This window comes from Erinaceus europaeus, chromosome 11 (assembly GCF_950295315.1).
Source record: "Erinaceus europaeus chromosome 11, mEriEur2.1, whole genome shotgun sequence".
NCBI classification, from domain to species: Eukaryota; Metazoa; Chordata; class Mammalia; order Eulipotyphla; family Erinaceidae; genus Erinaceus; species Erinaceus europaeus.
In genome coordinates, this window is record NC_080172.1 from 83,660,944 (window position 1) to 83,687,046 (window position 26,103).

The 26,103-nt window shown below is 37.3% G+C and overlaps 1 protein-coding gene across 1 annotated transcript in view; it reads right to left on the bottom strand.

Annotated features, from left to right (window-relative positions):
* DPH5 (diphthamide biosynthesis 5) overlaps positions 1-26,103 on the bottom strand; it is a 51,911-nt gene that overhangs the window by 12,081 nt on the left and 13,727 nt on the right. The window contains exons 3-4 of the mRNA XM_007528594.3: positions 16,187-16,295; positions 2,773-2,893 (exon numbers count right to left, since the gene is read on the bottom strand). Coding sequence (XP_007528656.1) covers positions 2,773-2,893; positions 16,187-16,295 — 230 coding nt within the window. The remainder of the gene's footprint in view (positions 1-2,772; positions 2,894-16,186; positions 16,296-26,103) is intronic.

Here is a 26,103-nt window from a genome sequence, read left to right on the forward strand (position 1 = left end):
TATTGTTGTTATTGATGTCATCATTGGATAGGACAGAGAGAAATGGAAAGAAGAGGAGAAGACAGAGAGGGGGAGAGAAAGAGATACCAGAATACTACGCCCTCATGTAGGATGCTGGGATCAAATCCAGGATTTCACACATGCAAAGCATGTGCTCTATAAATTTTTTTAAACTTAAAAAAAATTTATTTATTTGTTCCCTTTTGTTCCCCTTTTTTAAATTGTTGTTGTTGTTATTGATGTTGTCATTGTTAGAACAAAGAAATGGAGAGAGGAGGGGGAAGACAGAGAGGGGGAGAGAAAGACACCTGCAGACCTGATTCACCTCCTGTGAAGTGATTCCCCTGCAGGTGGGGAGCCCGGGCTTGAACTGGATCCTTAGGATGGACCTTGAACTTTGTGCCACATGTGCTTAACCCACTGCTACCGCCTGACCCCCTGAAGCAGTCCTTTTAACAGCTACCCTCTACTTGACTTTCACCTTCTATATACTGTTGGCCTTAACTGGAATTAAGGTTGAAAAAACTTTCTAGAATGGCACGTTCTACACAAATCAACAAGTATCTTACAGTGTATTTGTCAATAAGTGTTACAGAAAAGATCAGTCTCTCTGCACATGGAAAATTCAAGAACAAAGCTATACGGCTAATTAATTATTGAGTTGCACTGACAATGACCTAAAATAAGAAATTATGCCATACCAATGGGATGTGGGCATAAGCCAAAAATATGTTAGAGAAGCATGCACAGCCTGATGAAGATGTAGAATTAATTAGGTGTATGACAACATCAATAACAACAACAATAATAACTACAACAATAAAACAACAAGGGCAACAGAAAAGGGAAAATAAAATAAATATTAAAAAAAGAATTAATTAGGTGTTTATGTAAATGCAATAAAAGATATGTATTCTGGTTGGAAGTGAATGGATTAGCAAGAGTTAAAAACTTCCTGTGACAATGATAAGACCAAGTCCGACAAAACTTAAAACAACAAAAAAAAGCTAATTAGCATCCATAAGTATTTATGGAACAGCTACACTGTGCCAGACTTCCAGACATGAAAGAGAGCAATAAGCAACACACAGACCCAGACCTTACAAAACAGTGAAGAAAACCAAGTTAATAAAATAATTTACATGGGTCATAAGACTGGAGGAAATACAAAGTATTAAGAAAGCAAACTATCGGGGCCTGGGAAGAAAGGATAGAGGACATGCCACATTAGATTAGGGAAATCTCAATTTAAATCAAGAGTTAGGAAACTTCTTCAGTAATGGGCCAGATAGGGCCAAATAAATATTTAATTTCTGAGGGACACAATGATCACTGTCAAAATTACTTATCACTGTATTATATCAAGCCCATGGCTCCTGCATGAAGAGGCGTTACTAGTAGTGAAGGTGTCTCTCTTCCTCTCTCCCTATCTCCTCCTTTCCTCTCAAATTCTACCTCTATCAAAAATAGTAAGAAAATTTTTTTTTAAAGAAACATCAATGACTAATAAAACTTTTTGTTTATCTTCTCTGTTAAGACAGGTAATTGTCTGGGGTCTTAGTAGTACATATATGAATGACAAAATAATAGAGAAGTGGCTAATTATCCAAATGACTTAAAATTTTGGGAAAATGGAATTATTTATGTTCTGAATATCTGTATTTAGCACAGTGGACAAAATCATAGGTTCATTCTCTGCCCTGATCCTATGCTACAGGTAGACAATCGACTAAATGATTTATGCATAGCAGCACGAAAACACTGCAATTCATTTGCAACTGAATTCTGCAATTCATTGTGTGATCTGAGGATTGACACAAGTATGTGAACATTTTGTTACCAGAAAACAATTAACTATAGGAGCAAGAATTAGTGTTCATAAATATCTATACAAATTCAGCACAGGTACACAAAACTAAATTATAAAACATACATATCTAACATTACATTGTATCATACTGTATGATATACCATATGCTGCCAATCAAAACATGGCTTTTTTAAACCACAACCAGTTGGAGATTATGATTCTCTTCGATTTGAAGAACATTTCAAAGTTACCAAAGATGCCAATCTGTTTGGTTCTTTGTTCACAGAATAAAATACTGAGAGCAGTGTATAACATAGACCGTTTGAAAAGGAACTGATAGTGAACATGAACCAGTACAATTCCAACTGTACTGTTCTGCTGTGAAAAAGCAACTCATATCCTTCTGAAGTCTAGAGTGCCATCATCTTGATATACAGAGGCAGTGATTGCATCTCTTCACTCAGAGTAAGTTATGGTACTTGGGCATCATGATTTAGTGAAAAGAGCTGGAAGCAGGTTTCAATAAGATGACCTCTGGTATCTCTTTCAGATCTACAATTCTAATTCAAATAGCATCAATCCCATAGTCCTCACCATCTCTAGAAAGGTACAGAATGGTATTTCTTGGAAAGAATAAATTCTCAATATAGTCTGTTGAATGCAACAGATTACAAGAGCAGGTTTTTGATGAGCCATGGTAGGCGGTGGAATATTGAAGATGCTCTACTGGGGTGGGGGCGCAGCTGGCAGAGGTGGAGAGAAGAATTATCACGTTTGCAGGAATAGGTAGGCCTCCCTCAACGTACAAGACAGAGGATGGCACACATAAGAGTACAAGACCGTATTCCTTTTAATCTCTAGCTAGTTGCCCACAATGAACAATTTCATCATTACACACACTCCAAAGATGAACCTTGTGACAACTCCATATTGTGACTTTACCGAAACTTCAATGTTCTCACCTAATAAGCATAATGTGTGCATGCCATTTTGTCTGTTCTTCTTCACTTTGTCAAAGAAGCTTTCTGGCCTCCACGTGTCTGTCCAAAAAACAACAGAAACGGTCTCCCCGAATTTATACAACTAAAAAAAAGAAAGAAAGAAAAACATTAATTAATGATGGGAAAACTAAATTACTATCTCATAGCTAACAACTAAAACAAAAACTGAGAACCTGTGGTCCAGGAGGTGGCACAGTGATAAAGCTTTGGACTCTCAATCATGAGGTCTTGACTTCAATCCTTGGCAGTACATGTGCCAGAGCGATATCTGGTTCTTTCTCTCTCTTCCTTTCTCATAAATAAATAAAATCTTCAAAAAAAAAAAAACAAAAAACTGAGAACCAAATGTGACATCAACTGTAGATTAAATCTGTCACAATAAAGGTAATAAAAGTTCTTTGATCCACAGTATTTGATGATTTTGACACCCTTTTGCATAGTAGACTTTTACTATACTTGCATTTAGTAAAGGGACATATGTAGCCTGTTCATGCTTTAGCTATGTAGCTGTTAAACAAGTGAAAATATGGGCAATCCCAGAAGGCAGCCTCACAAAAGCTTTCTAAGCAGTTATAGCAGGGTTCACTAGGTTAGAATTATAACACTTATTTTACAGATAAGACTACCAAGGTGGTCTGGGAGGTGGTGCAGTGATAAAACTTTGGACTCTCAAGCATGAGGTCCCAAGTTCGATCCCCGGCAGCACATGTGCCAGAGTGATGTCTGGTTCTCTCTCTCTCCCTATCTTTCTCACAAATAAACAAAAAGAGTACCAAGAAAGAGCTATTCATGTGTCAGGTCGTAAAACTATTAAGCAGTGAGACAGAAACTCAAGCCTAGGTTCAAGAAAGTGTTTTTCCACCATGCCATCTCAACATAATTCATACAATGTATACTTAGTCTAGCCATTTCTTAAATTCTTACCTTTGCCCCATTTGCTCTCACTGTCAAATTCAATGGTAAGAGTCATTCCACCACCTCCTTTACCCTCATATGACCCACCCATCTCGCTTGACAATCAAAACTATAAAGCTTGTTTGGTTCCAGTTTGGTTCCTTCCTGTTTGCTCAGTTAACTTAAGTAAATTCAAATACAAACAGTTGATTTTTGTTTTGCTGACAGGGCTTCACTGAAGTTATGTGCTTGCATATTAAATCACTCTCAGTGGACTTTATATTTTCTTACTTTTTAAAATCCTTTTTTTCTTCAGAAAAAGGGTCAGAGAAAAAGGAGACACAGAAAGAAGAGATATACCAAAGTGCTACCCTACCACTCATGAAGCTTTTCCTTTGCATGGTGCTCCCATGTGATGGCCAAAGGCTTACTAAGACTCTCTAACATAGCAAAGTGTGCATTCTTGGGGGCCAGGTGCTGGCACACCTGGTTAAGTGCACACATTACAGTGCACAAGGACCCAGGTTCAAGCCCCTGGCCCCCACCTGCAAGAGGAAGACTTCACGAGTGGTGAAGTAGGACTGCAGGTGTCTCTTTGTCTCTCTCTCCAATAATAAAACAAATACATAATTAATAAAAATTTGTAATATTTATTCCCTTTTATTGCCCTTGTTTTATTGTTGTAGTTACTATTGTTGTTGTCATTGTTGGTAGGACAGAGAGAAATGGAGAGAGGAGGAGAAGACAGAGAGGGGGAGAGAAAGATAGACACCTGCAGACCTGCTTTACTTCTTGTGAAGTGACTCTCCTGCAGGTGGGGAACCAGGGGCTTGAACTGGGATCCTTACTCCAGTCCTTGCACTTTGCGCCACATGCACTTATCCCACTGCACTATCACTGGACTCCCTATAAAGAAAGTTTTAAAGTGTGCATTCTATCTGGTGAACTATCTCCCAAGTACAAACTGTAAATTTTACATTGAAAAAAAATCTAGTTTAGAAATCTGGTTCTGCAACATATTAGCTGTGTTATGTCAATTTCTAAATCAGTATCTCTAAATAAGCCAAAAAGTGAAGGGCAAATACCAAATTATCTTACTTATAGGTGGAAATTAAGAAATAGGACAGAGGGAAAACACAAAGTGGAACTTCAACTGGGTGGAGTATACACCAAAGCAAAGGATTCTGGGAAAAGAGGGGGAGGGAAAGGGTAAAGAGCGCTTTGGGGTCCTGTTGCATAATGATGGAAAAGGACCTAAATTGTGAGTGAAAATGTTTTGCAGTGAACTTTCAAGGGGAAATGAGAGATTGTACCCATGTGTCAACAACTGCACTGTAACGCCCCCAATAAAAATGATTTAAGATAAAACAGTGCCCAATTCTTACTCATAACATTCTAAGGATCAAATAACATGTAAAAGTTCATTCAAAATGTAGACAGTTCTTATGTCAGTTCTTATAGAGGCCAAATGTAAAGGACATTGATTTTCAAAGAGTTACATAGTAAAACACAATACCATAGCTGTTATGGTAACTTTTAATCAATTTAAACAGCTCTTGAAAGAATTTATCATACAGTAGAAAACACTAGATTTGGGAAATCACTTCTAGCCCTTTCCTACAAATTAATTATGTGACTGAATTTTCTATGATACCTCAGGGAATATTGTAACTTTTCTAAGCCAAAAATGAAGACTCTATTCTGGAGAAAGGATTTTTTTTTTTTTATTGTAATGGCCTCTCAGATTACTTTTCAGAAGTTGCAGAAAGTAGTAAGGATATGAACATAATAGATATGAAGAAAACAGAAAAAGTGAGCATTCAGGTTCTTCTACGAGATTCCTGGAGAAGCTCAAGTTTCACATATTTTTATACCTGGAGGTCCTGGAATCTATAATGGTACTAATAAATAAATGTGCCTTTTGAGTTCCCAAGGAAAGGTTCACCAGGTTACTCATAAACTCCAACTTACCTACCAAAGGACTTTATTCTTCAAGTCCACTTGAAATTTGTCTAAAAATGCTTCTTCTTTTTTTTTTTATCCCAGAAGAAAAAAATGCCATTTGGTGGTAGAAAAATTCACCAGGGGGCTGGGCAGTGATGCACCTGGGTAAGTGCACATAGTACTAAGCGCTAGGACTTGTACAAAGATCTGGCTTCAAGGGCCCCCTCTCCATCTGCGGGGGGGGGGGGGGGGTGCTTCACACACAGTGAAGCAGATCTGCAGGTGTCTTATCTTTCTTCCTCTATATCTCTCCCTCCTCTCTGTTTTTCTCTGTCCTATCCAAAAAAAAAAAAAAAAATTCACCAATTAGTGTACATAGGACCAGACAAATCAACATTTCAGAATAAATCTTCATGTATGTTTAACGAGCTTTCTCTGTGAAAAAGTCATTTGAAGTTCCAATGTCTTAGGAGGTGGCAGAATGACTGAAGTGGTAGGCTTACAGGCACCAGATCCCCCCAAGTGCAATCACCAGCATCACATTTGCCATGCCAATTCCCTGTCTTTCTCTCAGTCATAAATAAAATAAATATTTACATATATTTTAAATTCTCCAATGTCTACTGGGGCAGAAAGTACAGTAGCAGCACACCACACATGTAAATGTGTGAGGTTCCAGAGGTTCCAGGTTCGAGTCCCAGCATGAGCACATACTAGAGTTAAGCAGCATTCTGCTTGTGCTGTCTCCCTCGTTCTCTCCCTTTCTCTCCTTCTCTCAAATAAAAAAATTTTTTTTTTTTTTAAATTAAGCTCCAATTTGAGAATCCTAGAGTATATTCACAGGCTTCAAAAAATGGCTTGGGTTCTGTGGCGAGAGAGGGATCCTATTATTACTCTATGAAAGTCAAATTTATCTAGCAAAGATTATAGGTCATCTACTATGATATAAAGTCAGAAGTAAAACAAGCCTCTGGACCCAGAGGATGCAGTCTTACTTAAACCTCACATGGTAGGCCCTGAATCTTACTAACTGGGTGATCATGCATATTCATCTTCCTAACTTTTAGGAAGAACTCCCTTGCTAAACATAATTATAAGCTTAATAATATAGATTTTTAAGAATTAACACTATAGCATAATAAAGACTACTTAGGCCCTTACAAACAGTAAAGTCTCAACAAGTTTTAGATATCTGATGAGCTAATAGTGATGTTTACAATGATGGCATGATGTTTTTAAATGATGTATCCTACCACAGTCTGATTAGTTTTCCTAGGAGTGTATACACAAATATTACCAAATATTCAAACATTTCTAATTTAATTCTAACAAGTTCAACAGTTTACATTCTGGAAAGATGTTTGGCATCTCTGATCAGATTTTGAAATGTCAGTAGTAATTCCTTTTTAAAAAAGCTTCAAGAGAAAATTATATACACAACCATACTGAAAAACTTTAAAATAATCTTCAGTATCTTAATAGTCACGGGAATATAGTCATGGAGGCAAATAGGTTCTTCATTTCAAAAACAAAAGGGGGAGTCATTTAAACGAAAATTGAGATGCTGGTCACATGTATACATTAGTTGAAGCATTCTGTGTTAAAGTGTCTTTGTATTGTCTAATTTGGGGATTGAAGGAAACTCCACATGAACACAGCATTCTAGTAGCTTGATTTATATACTGTAACTATCCCCATGGCTGTGGTGCAAATTTCTTCAGCAAATGCTGGAACATTACATAAACAGTTTCACCATTTAGAAACCAGTACCTCAAAGAACACAAAGGCCAGTTCTTTTGTGTTTCACAATCTAAAAACTTACCGGTAAACTATAAAGAGAAATGAACAAAATCAGTTATAAGAACTGAAGTTGCAGAAGTCTAAACACTGGCTATCTTATAAATTTAAGACTGTACTGTAGCCATTTTACCTCAAAATATAACTGATCCAAAACTAAATCTAAAGACTAGAAAAAGAATATGTTTTCTTATGTGGTCCGGGAAGTGGCTCAATGGATAAAGCACTGGGTTCTCAAGCATGAGGTCCCAAGTTCAATCCCTGGCAACACATGTACCAGAGTGATGTCTAGTTCTTTGTCTCTCTTCTCCTATCTTTTTCATTAATAAATAAAATATTTTTTTTAAAAAAAGATGTTTTCTAATGAAAAATAGGTAAATGCAAGCCTTACTCTTAAACTGGAGTAACTTAGAAAGTAACTTACCTAACTTGATCTTGAATTGTGTTTTTAATAAAAATCCAAAATGGTTCATGCAATTACATATGATACCATCTAGTTAAAATGAGAAAAATGCACAAGGAAGACAAATAATATTTGGTAGTAACAATGATAAAAATTCCCCTAACCTAGAGAACAGGCTAAAAAGATGGTTAAGAAGTCAAACATGACAATATGAGTGATCCCACTCATAAACAGAAGTTAAGAAAGGGAAACTAAAAGCAGGATTTGACTGAATTTGGAGTAGGGCACCAAAGTAAAAACCCTGGGGTGAGGATGAGGGTGGATAATAAAAAAGAAGTCAGACCTGGGAAAGAATGAGATGGCATGAACAAAGAAAGACAGGTGGGAAATGGGAAATCTCTAGAACTGCATTGAGCAACTATCCAGAACTAGTTATTGCTTGACTTCTCTCTTAACAAGTAGCTCTGAATGTGCCAATTCCTTCCAATTCCAGGTCTATAACTCTTTTTTTAAATGTCTTTGAAGTAGCTCTTTTTAAAAAATACTTATTTATTCCCTTTTTGTTGCTTGTTTTATTATTGTTGTAGTTATTATTATTGATGTCATTGTTGTTGGATAGGACAGAGAGAAATGGAGAGAGGAGGGGAAGATAGAGAGGGGGAGAGAAAGACCTGGTTCACCACTTGTGAAGCAACTCCCCTGAAGGTGGAGAGCCAGGGGCTGGAACCGGGATCCTTTGCCGGTTCTTGTACTTTGCGCCACGTGTGCTTAACCCGCTGCCTACCACCTGACTCCCTCCAGGTCTATAACTTTTCTAGATTGACTATTCATATTTTCCCCTTAGTCTGAGCCTGAGAATTTCCCCCTCTCTCCTCTCCTTCTAAGATGTAATGTGTTGAGGTAAATAATTCAGCTGGTAAAGCAGAGAACTCACATGCCTGAGGCTCCTGATTTGGTCCCCAGTACTGCACATACCTAAGTGGTACTCTGGCTTCTCTTTCCTGCCCACGTGCAACCTCTTCTCTTTTTCTCTCTCATATAATTTTTTTTCAGAGATGGAGTCTAGCATATCTTGCACATGCATTACTTCACTGCTCTTGGGTTGACATTTTATTCAGGTAGAAATACAAAGAGAAAGAGAGAAACAGAGAAAGGGCAAGACACTACAGTACTTTAACTTCTCTTACTGCTGTAGCACTTCCATGTGATGCTGGGAACTTGGGCTGCATGTATGGCAACACACACACACACACACACACACACACACACACACACGTACGTCAGCTAAATTATTTCTTAGCCCCTGAAATGAATTTTTTTTAAACAAGGTATTATTAACTTTAATAAGAGAATCAGAACATCACTCTGGCATATGTGGTGATGGAGTTAAAATTTGGGACACTATGCTTGCACTTACTTTTCTCTACTGATCCACCAGCTCAACAGCCTGAGTCTTTCAAAATAGCTCAATGTCACCAATTGTTTCTTCCTTTCAGAAGCACAGATACTTTTTTTGTAGACTTCCTTTTATAATTAGACATTTGTGTTTTGCTATTTTAAATTCAAATAAAAATATGTTGTGGTTTTTAAATTAAAAGATATCTTCAGGGTCAAGTGGTGGCACACCTGATTGAATGCATATGCTACAATGTACAAAGACCTGGGTTCAAGCCCCTGGCTCCCATCTGCAGGGAGAAAGCTCCACAAGTAGTGAAGCAGTGCTGCAGATGTCTCTGTCTCTCTCCCTCTATCTTCCCAGCACCCTCAACTCTTTGTCTCTATATACATAAGACATTTTCAAAAATAATAAAAATGCTACTAAACGGTGTTTTTATGAATATGAAAAAAATTAAAATACTTAACCTAAGGACTAGAATCAGAGAGAGAGCTCAAAGTGTTAAGAGAATAGGATCTGCATGTTTGAGGCTCCAGAAGCCCTAGGTTCAATTCCCAGTATCACCATTAAAGCTGAGAAGTGCTCTGGTCTCTTCTCTGTCTCTGTGTGTATATGTCCCTCATAAAAATGAATCTTTAAGAGGGGGGAGGAAACTCTGTTAAGTCCCAGATGCACTTTTTTATGCTTCCTCCTTTATATCAGCTAAACTGATGCAAATGAAAATTAAGCAAGCAAATTTGTCTTAAAATGCACCACAAAATCAGATTATCCTAAATGAGTTTGCTATACAAAATATTAGTCTTGGGATTGGGTGGTGGTGCACCTAGTTGAGAACATATGTACAATGCACAAGGACACAAGTTCAAGTCCCCAGCCCCCACCTGCAGGGGGAAGCTTCATGAGTGGTGAAGCAGGGCTGCAGGTGTCTCTCTATCTTTCTCACTCTCTATCTTCCCCTTCCTTCTTGATTTCTGACTATATCTATTCAATAATAAAGATAATTTAAAAATTAAAAAAATATATTAGTCTTGCTGTCTTTTAAATCCTCGTGTGCATTTAATTTAATACTGATTTAACACTGACTTTGGTGGAACTAAAAATGACTAAGTACATGGCTACATTCTAGGTATGTGAGGTTGAATACCTGAACAGAGAGAAAAGTTGTGTTACGTTTTTACACATGAACAATCCACATACACATTAAAATGAATAGTTAGATTTAAAGCACATAATTCCAAAGACAAAAACTAACTGAAGGTGAGGGAGGGGAGATGGTAAATAAATAAACTCAGCACATATTCTCTAGATATTGATGATATGCTTAGCATATACTGCAAGGAGAGATATGAAGATGAGTGACATCAGGAGTTTATGTTATGGTAAACATGCAAACATATACAAATAACTGAACATTATACACCAAATGGGAATTTATCAGAGTTGTTTGAGCAGAAGAGTGGCACACCATGGTGGGACATGTGAGATGCTGTATTTAATCTTTAGAAAACACTGCATATGACAGGATACTTTGGCTCACCTCCCTACTGAAGTTTTCTTTAAAATCTTTCTCTAAGAAACTAACAGTAAGAACTACAATAAAGTCAACAATGCTGATTATCACAGTAAAGATTCTGGTTTCAAAAAAAGGGAAGGAAGTGAGTTGCTACTTTTTGAAAGTAATACTTTTTTTTCCAAATTACAAATGTGTTACATAAACAGAAATGCATATGGCAATAGTCAAGGTTACTCATGCAACAGCCAGAGAAAGTAGAAGTGTTTCATAATCATGAGAAAATTATACAACCTTTTCTCTGAAGTCAGCCACAATCTATATTAAACTTTGATGATGAAAACATTGGTACCTGGCTTCTTAGAACTACCTCATTCATCTGTCCTTTAAAGTGTTTCAAAGTCATTTCAGTTACCAACTTTTTACATAGTATATTCAATCACACAAATGGCCCACAATCAATGGTAAGTATTACACATAGAGTGTAATTCAGAATCCATCGTTTTATTTTGTTTGACTGGTCTAGTTGAGGTGAATGTAAAATGTTGAATAGTAAGACTGAAAGAAAATATACTAAAATGGGGAGTCAGGCAGTAGCGCAGCAGGTTAAGCGCACGGACTGGTGGAAGGATCCCGGTTTGAGCCCCAGCTCCCCACCTGCAGGGGAGTCGCTTCACAAGTGGTGAAACAGGTCTGTAGGTGTCTATCTTTATCTCCCCCCTCTGTCTTCCCCTCCTCTCTCTATTTCTCTCTGTCGTATCCAACAACGACGACACCAAGAACAACAACAACTATTACAATAAAACAACAAGGGCAACAAAAGGGAATAAATCTAAAAAAAATTTTTTTTAAATACTAAAATGGTAGCAACAGTTACTTATTGCCAGTGTATGCTTCTGTTCTTTTGATATTTATCTTTTTTCTAAATGACTTTAAGACATCAATAAAGTTAATGATAGGGCTCTTTGGAGATTTAAATCTTTGTTGTTTAGTTCATTATTTCATTACATTCAAGATATAAAAATATCATACTCAAATTCCATGAGGCATCTTTATAAATCATGCTGCAGAGTTTGAAAATCACTGATCTTGGAATCTGTGAGCTGGCTTGAGTGGTAAGTAAGGTGCCTGTATTGCCACAAACACAACCTGGGTTTGAGTCTCAGCACCGCTCTGGAGGTGTTGTGGCATTGGAGGAAACATCAACACTTGGGTGTCTCTCCCTTTCTCTCTCTACTTGACTTTAAAAAGTGTCCTGGTTCCACCAAAAACAAACAAAAAACAGACACTGAACTGATAGTGAGAAACTGAGACCCTGGAGGTGATGCAGTTGATTAAGTGCTGGACCCTCAAGCATGAGGTCCCAAGTTCATTCTTTTTATTGTATGTGCGAACAATGCTCTGGTTCTTCCTTTCTTCTCTTTTTCATAGATTAATAAATAGACCTCAAGAACAAACAAGCTTATAAACCACTGCTAAATCATTAGTGAAATTATTTTTCCTTCTATTTTTATTAGATATAACAGAAAGAAATGGAGAGGGGGTGGGAAGACAGAGAGAAAAAGTGACACCTGCTTGTAAAAGTGTCCCTGCTGTAGGCTGGTAGCAGGGGCTCCAGCCCAGGTCCTTGCATGTGGTAATGTATGTGCTTAACCAGATATGTACCACCCCGCCCCCATCATCTTTTTTTTTTTTGCCTCCAGGGTTATCAATGGGATTTGGTGCTGGCACTATGAATCCACCACACCCAGAAGCTATTTTTTCCTTTATATTGTTATTTTATTTGATGACAGAAAGAAATTGAGAGGTTGAGAGGGAAGGGAGAGTGAGAAAGGCAGAAAGACACCTGCAGACCAGCTTCACCACTCCTGAAGCATCTCGCTGCAGATGGGGAGTGGGCTGATCCGGGTCCTTGCACATAGTACTGTGTGTGCTTAAACCGATGCGCCACAGCCTGGGCCCCCAAAATTATTTTTTAAAAAGAGAATTATTGATCTTCGGGCTGGGCTGTGGCATGCCTGGTTAAATGCACACATTACAATGTGCAAGGACCCAGGTTCAAACTCTCAGTCCCCATCTGCGGGGGAAGCCTTATGCGTAGTGAAGCAGGTCTGCAGGTATCTCTCTGTCTTTCACACTCTCTATCCCCTTTCCTCTAAATTCCTCTGTCCTATCAAATAAAGTTAATAAAGAAGAGAAAATGATTGATCTGTTCAGTAAGATCATCCTTATTTCAACTTGATTCTATAGTCTTTAAGAAAAAATAAGATTCAGAAAAGTTATATTATCCTTTTAACTACTGGGGGCAGGGGACACCTTTAATTTAGTTAAATTCTCAGTGTTTTTCATAGGATTTTTCCTCACCAATTCAACTGTTCAGGTCTGTAACAGTAGCCAAACCAGTACTTTTGTTTACTAACTTGGTGGCTGTTGTTTGAACTCATACAAAAGCTTTTTCACAGAGATGACATGAGCGCTTTTCAAAAGTGGTGCCCACTTCCCTTTCGAAAGATTGAGCAAAAGAGCATGGCAAGGTAAATAGCCAACATTTTACATTTAGCAAGCATGTTTCTGGGAACTAGAATGATTTTTCAGTTCTACCAGGTTAAAAAACAGGCAGTAAAGCTCCTAAGCTTTCTAAGAATTTTTTTTTTTTAATCTGTGCAGGTTAGTGATTTACAAAATACAGTCCCCATACCAGTAGTGTCAGTATCACCTGAGACTGTAACAGAAATACAACTCTGAGACCTCCATTCCAGATCTGCCATATTAGAAATTCTGAAGGTGAAATCCAGCAATCTTTCACCAGTCCTGTAGGTGATTCTGATGAATACTAAAGTTTGGGAACAATTAGTTCAGGTTATTATTTTTTTCCTATAAATGCTAGAATAGTAAAGAGAATAAGAATAGTCATTATAGGGAAGAGTTATTTATTAAAGTTCTTGTACTATGTTGAAAATTTATATATTTACTTCACAATTTAAACATAGAGTGGATGTGACTGTTCCTTAAATATCTTTTAGGAAACTGAACAAAGGAAATCAAATTATTATTTATTTCCCTGAGGCATGAGTAATCTTGGTAGAACAAGAAGTATAGATTTTATACATACCCGACAAGATCCTAGAAAGGAACTCTCTCTTTCACACAAGTAGTAGTAAATTATTTCCTACTTAGATCAGAGAACAGAACCACAATGGGGAAAACGATACTTTGCTACTATTTATAATAATCCCATGTAGTGGTCCAGGAGGTGGTGCAATGGATAAGGCACTGGTCTGTCAAACATGAGGTCCTGAGTTCAATCCCCAGCAGCACATGTACTGAAGTTATCTCTGATTCTATCTCTCTTCCTATCTTCCTCATTAATATATAAATAAAATAAAATAATAAAATATAATAATCCCTTGCAAAATTTAGAGGAAACTAAATATTTTTTAAATAGTACATGTTAATATGTATGCAATCTTTGAGGTTGATTTAGAGGTTGTCAATTTTCACAGTAAATTCCCTCCTAAATACTTTCACAATCATTGTACATATGATGAAAATTACACTGTACCTCTCTATTAGTATTGAAGATCAGAAAGACAAGGGCAGCCTAGTTTAGCTCCAACTAGTCTGAGTAGCAGGTTTACATGAGTATGACAAATTTTTCTCTCTAAATAAGAAATGGAAAAGCTGGACCCAAAAGACACCTTAGTGGTATCATACATGAGTAATGCCTTGAGTTAATTTTCCTAAACTACCTTAAAAGGGGGGGGGGGGGGAGAAGGATAGCATTATCTAGAAAAAAGAATATAGAATTGACAGTCAAGACAGGTTCTATTTTATATACTCCTACAAAGAAATGTTCAGAAGAGTTTGAAAATGTAAAAAAGAATTGAAGTTGTAAGGCTCTCGGGGGAGGGGTCTATATGCAGTAATAAGTGAAAGCAAAATTCCTGACTAATTTAAATGTATTAACTAAAAAAATTAATGCTGAAAAGAAACTAATTTACACTTTTTACTGGTTCTTTAAAACCAAAGACAATAATTTAAGGTGATTAGCCAGGAGTAATCAGTTAAATTGAGACACTATTTCTAGTAATACAAAAATTTTCACTTTAAAGTTACCAACACAGATTGGTACCCAAAGTGATAGGTTCTGTAAATACTTAGGATAATCTATTTTATATATTCTTTTTAAAATAATTTTTTTATCTTTGTTTATTGAATAGAGACAGCCAGAAATTGAGAGGGAAGGGGGAGATAAACAGGCAAAGAGAAAGAGAGAGACACCTGCAGCCCTGCTTCACCACTTGTGAAGCTTTCCCCCTGCAGGTGGTGACTGGAGGCTCGGACCCGGGAACTTACATATTGTAATGTGCACTCAACCACGTGTGCCATCACCCGGGCCCTATTTTATATATTCTAAGATTTGTTTTTTCCCTATTATAATATATCTGAGATAGAAATATATCTCATCAAAGACGTACATAAAAATATCTTTGGCTATAAGTAAACAACAGTTGTCATGTACCGTATATGTATGAACATTAGAACATAATTATTAAACTGGAAAATGAATGTAAGCAACTTGGGAGAATGTCCTGGAAAACAGTTATGGAGCACTTTTTTTAATACCTGAGAACCAATGTTTGGGGGTTCAAAATAACTAACTTTATACATTAGTAAATGCAAAATTGGTTCAATAGTTTAATATCATTTGTTTGTACCTGCTTTGTAGATTGTTGGAATAATGCTATATCACAGTGTATCTGGTAACAAAGAAAGCAATACTTTATGAGAAAAGACAGGAGCTGGTCCAGTGAACAAAGCATCGGACTCTCAAGCATGAGTTCCTCAATTCAATCCCCCATAGCACATGTACCAGAGTGATGTCTGGCTCTTTCTCTCTCCTTCTATGTTTCTCATAAATAAATAAATAAATAGAAAAGACAGGAGCCTCTGCAGTGAAGAAAGTGCCTTTTTGGAAGCATGTAGACAAATTTTGGGGATACTTAACCAACTGAACTAGATTGCATTTGCATTTTTGTATGTGCAAGTTGGATATAAGATTAAATTCTTTCTCTAGTAAAATTTCAGTGTTATAATTTAATGATGGATAAACCTATGATATAGGAAAACTTGGCATGACAATTTTTAGTACTAAAAATTTAGTACATACTAAGTCATTATGAAATACTAATGCTTTTTTATGTATAAAATATACTTATTATTTGTACCAAAATACCATGATAAATCCGTTCTGGGCCAAGGACGGGGCTAAGGAGAAGAGTACCTGCCTACATGCAGAAGGTTTTGGGTTTAATTCCTAAAACCACATGAAAGCAACAAAGAGAACTCCACAGACGAGAAGCAGTGCTTTGCTTTCTCTCCTCCTCTAACTATAAACAAACAAACAAATAACGTCCCTTTGTAGAATTACCTGTAAGCCACAGCAGCCTATAGCATTCATTATGGAAGCATTATGAATAACCCGATAAGGAATTCCCAGTTTCGTTGCTCTCAGAATAAGATCACTGTGTGTTGTAGCCCTGTAGTGAGAAAAGATCAAGTTGGATTAAAGTAACCAGCACTGACCTTTAACAGTAAAGCTACAATAAGTCATTCACTAGTTCACGTCAGTGAAAAGATGAAGGGCACTGCTTTTCCTCAAATTCTGCTAGATGCCTATCAAAGACTTTCTAGGGTTTTAGTGAGAAAAATGTTAAAACTACACAATGACTATCACAATGCAGAATTAGACCTGCACACTCTTGAAGCAGTCCTGCAAGTGAAGTGAGAAAAAGGATAAGTTTTATTTGTTCTCTAGTCTGTAAATACCTGTAAAAAACACCTGTGGACTAGAAGTTCAACAACTTAACTCTTGAACAGCAATACTGAAACATTTTAGGGTAGGTCCTTTTTAAATTCTTAAGATTACTGCTCTAGAATTCTACATTATGGCACAACCAGATCTACTCCTTGATTTCTGCTTTATTTTGAAGGGTTTTATTTTTGTGTTTTGAAATATAACAAGGTAGAATATAGTACATGTCCATAGTCTGTCAGTCTTTGTCTTTAATGTACTAGAAGTTTTGTCTAATATAATCCTAGTTAGTAGTTAGATTTTATAGCTGCCAAGCAATAATTTTATTTACAACTGTTTTCTGACTGATTACTGTATATATGATTAGTACTGTGTATGTCTACTTCATGCCTGTTACTTTTTTTTAGATAAATCTAATGATTATAATTAGATTGAAATGGAGAAGTAATATATGTAAATATAAATATGGATAGATGTTATGAAATGTAGTTACACATCAATTTAGAAATACATCATTAATTATCATTCCCTCCCCCATGAAAATTTCAAGCAACATACTGGGGAAAGCAACATTAGCATTTTTAAGAAACTACATACAAAAAAGCAGAACCTGTCAATGGTCAATGCATATCAAGTAGGAAGATCAAGGGCTCTCACCCCATGAGGCAGTCAGAAACAGATTAACAAATGCCCACTAGAGAAGCCTGTTTTTAATCACATACATAAATAAAACTAATATGAAAAATAATCACTAATTTGACTTAGAGTAAGCTTTTAAAAAATAAAATAAATGTCAGTTATAATGAATGTTTTTAATATCGTCTTTAATAGAACTTTACTACTTGACACTAAAGTAAGGAAAAGTGAATTCATTACTTGGTTAAGACTGTAAATAGACAACTAGGAAAAAAAAAACTAGTTTTAAATTATGTCTCTGTTTATCACAAGTTCACTCACAATGACCAGATGTCATTGGTATAAGATGAAGATTTAATGACCTGGCAATGGGATTTAATATTCTGAAGCTGTTATAAATGTGATTAAACAAGCCCCTCTAATCTCTACTTTGAGAAAATGTACAAAAATTGATGTTTTATCATCATGATCACCTAGATTATAATGCTTTAAAAGAAAAAAATTTGGTTTCAAATACAGGCTTAAATCATATTAAACACCACTTCTAGTCTAGGCTTTTAATGACATGTTTTACTCTTTCTTGGTAAGTGCCTCATTCCACAACTTCACACACACATACATACATACCACACCACACCACACCACACCACACCACACCACACCACACCACACCACACCACACCACACCACACCACACCACACATCACACACACACACACACACACACACACTGGATAGAGCTATATGTCTAGAAGCAGTAATGTATTTATCTTAATTAGCAGGCTTACTACCTAGAATTGTTGTAAAGATCATTTCAAAAGAGGAGATTCAAGAATGTCTATCAGTGGAATCAATAAAGTGAAGTTCATAAAGGTGGCTAATTGGAATGTTAAAGATTTGGCATGGGTTTTTTTTTTGGCATTTATATTTTATTAGTACTATTATTTTGTTATTACTAGGTTTCACTTCTCAAGGATGACTGTTTTTTGTTTTTGCTTATTTCTTTTCCCAGATAGAGAGAGTCAGAGAAAGACAAAAATACCACCAAAGAAAGTTGCTTTGGTGGGGAGCGGGTGATAGTGCAGCAGGGTAAGCACATATGGCGAAAAGGGCAAGGACTGGTGTAAGGATTCTGGTTCGAGCCCCCAGCTTCCCACCTGCAGGAGGGTTACATCACAAGCGGTGAAGCAGGTCTGCAGGTGTCTTTCTCTCTCCTTTTTTATTTTATTTTATTTTATTTTTATTTTTTGCCTCCAGGGTTATTGCTAGGGTTTGGTGCCTGCACTACATATCCACTGCTCCTAGACACCATTTTTTCCCTTTTGTTGCCCTTGTTGTTTATTGTTGTTGTTATTACTGTTGTTGTTGTTGGATATGACAGAGGAAAATAGAGGAGGGGAAGACAGAGAGGAAGACAGAAAGACACCTACAGACTTGCTTCACCACTTGTGAAGCGACCCCCTGCAGGTGGGGAACCAGGGCTTGAACTGGATCCTTATGCTGGTCCTTTGCTTGGCACCGTGTGCGCTTAACGGGCTGGGATATTGCCCAGCCCCTTTACTCTCCCCTTCTTTGTCTTCCCCTCCTCTGTTTCTCTAGTCCTAGCCAGCAACAATGACAATAACAATACTAATAACAACAAGGGCAACAAAAATGGAAAAAATAGCCTCAGGAGCAATGGATTCGTAGTGCAGGCACTAGCCCCAGCAATAACTCTGGAGGCAAAAAAAAAAAAAGTTGCTTTGGGGCTGGGTGGTGGTGTACCTGGTTGAGCGCAGATGTTACAAGGTACAAGGACACAGTCGGAGCCCCAGTCCCTATCTGCAGGGAGAAAGCTTTGTGAGTGATGAAAACAGTGCTGCAGGTATCTCTATCACCTCCTTCCTTCTCAATTTCTGTTTACCTCAATCCAATAAGTAAATAAAGATAATAAATTTTTTAAAAAGAAAGCGAGAAAGGAAGAAAGAAAATTAGTTTCCTCCAATGTGGTGGGGCTAGGTTTAAACTTAGGTTGTACTCATGGCAAAGCAGGTATACTATCTAAGTTATTTTGCCAGCCTGGTATATTTATTTTTTAAGTTTATTTTATAACATTGGTTTGTTAGATATACTGCTGGTCTATTAACAGAGATGGTTGATAATCTGAAAAAAAAATCACTATTTGCAGTGATGAAACTGGAAGCTTTACAAGTTGATATGGTCTTTTTGAAATGTAATTTGACATAGAATACTTGAAAAACATCCATATCCAACCCTTATGGGGTCTTTTTGTATCAAAAACATGTTTTATGGGCCAGGTGGTGGCACACCTAGTTGAGCGTACATGCTACAATGTACAAGAATCCAGGTTTGAGCCCCTGTTTCCCACCTGCAGGGGGAAAGCTTTGCAAGTGGTGAAATAGTATTGCAGGTGTCTCTCTCCCTTTCTACCACCCCCTTCCCTCTCAATTTCTGACTGTCTCTATCCAATAAATACATAAAGATAATACAAAAAATTTTTTTACACCACAGAAATTCAACATATCATGCTAGGCTTCTATTAACTTCTGGAAGAAATGGACGATGTCCTAGATACCTATGAACTTCCAAAACTAAGTAAACAGGAAGTGGATAACATGAACAGGCCCATCACAGCTAAAGAAATTGAAACAATGATCAAAAATCTCCCCAAAAACAAAAGTCCTGGACCAGATGGTTTTACAGATGAATTCTACAAAACCTTCAAAGAGGAACTAATACCTCTACTTTTAAATGTCTTCCAGAAGATTGAAGACACTGGAATACTCCCTACCAGCTTCCATGAAGCCAACATCACTCTGATACCAAAAGCAGACAGGGACACAACCAAAAAAGAAAACTACAGACCAATATCTCTGATGAACATAGATGCTACAACATTGAACAAAATTCTAGTCAACCGGATACAGCAGTCTATTAAAAAGATTGTTCATCATGACCAAGTGGGGTTTATCCCAGGCATGCAAGGTTGGTTTAATATACGTAAATCAATCAACATGATCCACCACATCAACAAAAGCAAGACCAAAAACCACATGATCACATAAATAGAGGCAGAGAAAGCCTTTGACAAAATACAACATCCCTTTATGATCAAAACACTACAAAAAATGGGAATAGATGGAAAATTCCTGAAGATAGTGGAGTCTATATATAGCAAACCTACAGCCAACATCATACTCAATGGGGAAAAACTGGAAGCATTTCCACTCAGATCAGGTACTAGACAGGGCTGCCCACTATCACCATTACTATTCAACATAGTGTTGGAAGTTCTTGCCATAGCAATCAGGCAGGAGCAAGAAATTCAGGGGATACAGATTGGAAGAGAAGAAGTCAAACTCTACCTATTTGCAGATGACATGATAGTAAACACAGAAAAACCTAAGGAATCCAGCAAGAAGCTTTTGGAAATCATCAGGCAATACAGTAAGGTTTCAGGCTACAAAATTAACATTCGAAAGTCAGTGGCATTCCTCTATGCAAACACTAAGTTAGAAGAAGTTGAAATCCAGAAATCAATTCCTTTTACTATAGCAACAAAAACAATAAAATATCTAGGAATAAACCTAACCAAAGAAGTGAAAGACTTGTATAGTGAAAATTATGAGTCACTACTCAAGGAAATTGAAGACACAAAGAAGTGGAAAGATATTCCATGTTCATGGGTTGGAAGAATTAACATCATCAAAATGAATATACTACCCAGAGCCATCTACAAATTTAATGTTATCCCCATCAAGATCCCAACCACATTTTTTAGAATCGAACAAATGCTACAAATGTTTATCTGGAACCAGAAAAGACCCAGAATTGCCAAAACAATCTTGAGAAGAAAGAACATAAACGGAGGGGAGTTGGGCAGTAGTGCAGCGGGTTAAGCGCACATGGCACAAGCACAAGGACCAGCAGAAGGATCCTGGTTTGAGCCCCCGGCTCCCCACCTGCAAGGGGAGTCGCTTCACAAGCGGTGAAACAGGTCTGCAGGTGTCTGTCTTTCTCTCCCCCTGTCTTCCCCTCCTCTCTCCATTTTTATGTGCTATCCAACAACAATGACATCAAAAGTAACTACAACAATAAAACAACAAAAGGGAATAAATAAATAAATTTTAAAAAAAGAAAAAGAAGAACAGAACTGGAGGTATCACACTCCCAGATCTCAATTGTATTACAGAGCCACTGTCATCAAAACTGCTTAGTACTGGAACATGAACAGATGCACTGACCAGTGGAATAGAATTGAGAGCCCAGAAGTTAAGCCCCACACCTATGGACATCTAATCTTTGACAAAGGTGCCCAGACTATTCAATGGGGAAAGCAGAGTCTCTTCAACAAATGGTGTTGGAAAAAAATGGGTTGAAACATGCAGAAGAATGAAAATGAACCACTATATTTCACCAAATACAAAAAGTAAATTCCAAGTGGACCAAGGACTTGAATGTTAGGCCAGAAACTATCATATACTTAGAGGAAAATATTGGCAGGACTCTTTTCTGCACAAATTTTAAAGACATCTTCAATGTAACCAATCCATTTACAAAGAAGACTAAGGCAAGCATAAACCTATGTGACTACATCAAATTAAAAAGCTTCTTCACAGCAAAAGAAACCACTACCCAAACCAAGACACCCCTCACAGAATGGGAGAAGATTTTTACATGCCATACATCAGACAAGAGTTTAATAACCGAGAATCTGTGAGCTCTTGTGCTTGGTGTCCAGACATCATGAATACTAAAGGAGACCACCCGGACCGAAACAAGACAGGACTGGAATGACCACGGAAACCCAGTAAATCACCCGTGAGTACAAACACGCGTGGCTGGTGACAGAGAGGAGAGAGGGGCCTAAGGAGAGATTAAGTGACTGCTAACAGTTCGACAGTTTGTCAGTGGAGACACCACCTCCAGTCTGCTCCACCAACAAGGGGACAGCTGAAGGGAGGAAAGGACTCCCCAGAGACTCACCAAGTGCAACTCTGAGTCTCCATTGCTACTACCCTCAGAATCTGGAGCAGCAACAGGGAGGGACACCAGGGTACAGAGATCTAACTGGGAAACTCAGAAGACCTATACCTCGGTGGCATAGCTGAGGGGCTGTGAAAGTCTCTTTGCATAACCACTGGATTATCTCTGCCACACCCTGCTTTATCTCTTGGTCAGGAGTCAGTGATTAAGCTAAGAAGCCTATTGATAGTTTTAAAGCCCTCAGGCTCCCATAGCCTACAGGGGAAAAAAAAAAGGCTTTTACACCACTGAACTCCAACTCAGGGATTGAAAAAACTGTTAACTTATATAAAATGGTTAAAACAACAAGAAAAAATATTGGAGACTCGAACCAGGATAAGAGTCCAGCTAAAAGTCCTCCAGAGGGTGAAGCACAAAACAACGAGTTCAATATCCAAACATTAGCTAAGGAAATAATAACAGGAGTGAGTAAAGAATTTGAAAAAATTGTAATCAGAAATACAGGAACAACAAATGAGAATATGGAAGAAAATTTTAATAATCTCATGGTTATTAGAGAGCTGAAAGCTGAAATCGCTGAGCTAAGAAGGCAACTAGCTGAACAAGCTAAAACAGTATCAGAGTAGTGCAAGAAAATAGATGAACTCCAGGAAGCAGTAGAGGGCAGAGAGAATAGAATCTATGAGGCTGAAGACAGAATTAGCAAGACTGAGGATGAATTAGAGGCAATTAAAAAAGAAGTAAAAGATCTCAAAAAGAGATTAAGAGATGCTGAAAACAACAAAAGAGTCCTATGGGATGACTTCAAAAGAAACAATATACGCATTATTGGCTTACCAGAGGAAGAAAGAGAAGGAGAGGAAGAAAGCATTCTCCAGGCCATAATAGCTGAAAATTTCTCTAGTCTAGACAACACCAAAGACATAAAGATTCAAGAAGCCCAGAGGGTCCCAAACAGAATTAACCCAGACCTAAAGACACCAAGACATGTCATACTTAGAATGGAAAGGAATAAGGATAAAGAAAGGATCCTCAAGGCTGCAAGAGAAAAACAAAGAGTCACCTACAAAGGAAAACCCATAAGATTAGCAGCAGACTTCTCCATACAAACACTACAGGCCAGAAGAGAATGGCAAGATATCTTTCGAGCGCTCAATGAGAAAGGCTTTCAGCCAAGAATACTATATCCTGCTAGATTGTCATTCAGACTAGATGGAAGCATCAAAACCTTCTCAGACAAGCAACAGTTGAAGGAAGCAACCATCACCAAGCCTGCCCTGAAAGAAGTTATGAAAGGTCTCCTATAAACAACCAGACCACCACAAATAGGACATATATTAAAACACTCTAAAACTCTACAAGAATGGCGTTAAAATATCTTCAATCTTTGATATCAATAAATGTCAATGGCCTGAATTCACCTATTAAAAGACACAGAGTAGGAAGATGGATCAGAAAACACAACCCAACAATATGTTGTCTACAGGAAACTCACCTAATGCAACAAGACAAACACAGACTTAAAGTGAAAGGATGGAAAACTATCATTCAAGCCAATGGCCCACAAAAAAGGGCAGGAACAGCTATTCTCATATCTGACATGATAGACTTTAAAATAGATAAGATTAAAAAAGATAGGAATGGACACTACTTAATGCTCAGAGGATCAGTCAATCAAGAGGACTTAACAATTATTAATATCTATGTACCCAATGAGAAGCCATCTAAATACATCAAACTTCTACTGAAAGAGCTACAGCAATATATTAACAGTAACACAATGATAGTAGGGGACTTCAACACCCCACTATCTCAACTTGACAGATCATCCAGGAAGAAAATCAGTAAAGACATAAGGGAGCTAAATGAAGAGATAGATAAACTAGAACTATTGGACATTTTCAGAGTCATTCATCCCAAAAAACTGGAATACACATTTTACTCAAATCCACATGGATCATTCTCAAGGATAGACCATTTGTTAGGCCACAAAGACAGCATCAGCCTATTCAAGAGCACTGAAATCATCCCAAGCATCTTCTCAGACCACAGTGGAATTAAACTAACACTTAACAATCAACAAAAGATTAGTAAAAGTGCCAAAATGTGGAAGCTCAACAGTACACTTCTTAACAACTTCTGGGTCAAAGAGGAAATCAAGGAAGAAATCAAAATGTTTCAAGAGTTCAATGAAAATGAAGACACAAGCTATCAAAATATTTGGGACACAGCTAAAGCAGTACTAAGAGGGAAGTTCATAGCTATACAAGCACACATTAGGAAACAAGAAAAGGCACAAATAAACAGCCTGACTGCACATCTTAAAGACCTAGAAGAAGAACAACAAAGGAATCCTAAAGCAACCAGAAGGACAGAAATTACTAAAGTTAGGGCAGAAATCAATAACATTGAGAATAGGAAAACCATACAAAAGATCAATGAAAGTAAATGTTGGTTCTTCGAAAGAGTAAACAAAATCGACAAACCTTTAGCCAGACTCACAAAACAAAAAAGGGAGAAGACCCAAATAAATCGGATAGTAAATGAAAAAGGAGAAATCACAACAGACACTGCAGAAATTCAACATATCATGCGAGGCTTCTATGAACAACTATATGCCACCAAGCTAGAGAACCTGGAAGAAATGAATGATTTCCTAGATACCTACCAACTTCCAAAACTAAGTAAAGAGGAAGTGGATAACATGAACAGGCCCATCACAACTAATGAAATTGAAACAGTTATCAAAAATCTTCCCAAAAATAAAAGTCCTGGACCAGATGGTTTTACAAATGAATTCTACAAAACTTTCAAAGAAGAACTAATACCTCTACTTTTAAAAGTCTTCCAGAAGATTGAAGACACTGGAATACTCCCTGCCAGCTTCTATGAAGCCAACATCACCCTGATACCAAAAGCAGACAGGGACACAACCAAAAAAGAAAACTACAGACCAATATCTCTGATGAACACAGATACGAAAATATTGAACAAAATTCTAGCCAACCGGATACAGCAGTATATCAAAAAAATTGTTCATCATGACCAAGTGGGGTTTATCCCAGGCATGCAAGGTTGGTTTAATATACGTAAATCAATCAATGTGATCCACCACATCAACAAAAGCAAGACCAAAAACCACATGGTCATATCAATAGATGCAGAGAAAGCCTTTGACAAAATACAACATCCCTTTATGATCAAAACACTACAGAAAATAGGAATAGATGGAAAATTCCTGAAGATAGTGGAGTCTATATATAGCAAACCTACAGCCAACATCATACTCAATGGTGAAAAACTGGAAGCATTTCCCCTCAGATCAGGTACTAGACAGGGCTGCCCACTATCACCATTACTATTCAACATAGTGTTGGAAGTTCTTGCCATAGCAATCAGGCAGGAGCAAGGAATTAAAGGCATACAGATTGGAAGAGAAGAAGTCAAACTCTCCTTATTTGCAGATGACATGATAGTATACATGGAAAAACCTAAGGAATCCAGCAAGAAGCTTTTGGAAATCATCAGGCAATACAGTAAGGTGTCAGGCTATAAAATTAACATTCAAAAGTCAGTGGCATTCCTCTATGCAAACACTAAGTTAGAAGAAATTGAAATCCAGAAATCAGTTCCTTTTTCTATAGCAACAAAAACAATAAAATATCTAGGAATAAACCTAACCAAAGAAGTGAAAGACTTGTATACTGAAAATTATGAGTCACTACTCAAAGAAATTGAAAAAGACACAAAGAAGTGGAAAGATATTCCATGTTCATGGGTTGGAAGAATTAACATCATCAAAATGAATATATTACCCAGAGCCATCTACAAATTTAATGCTATCCCCATCAAGATCCCAAGCACATTTTTTAGGAGAATAGAACAAATGCTACAAATGTTTATCTGGAACC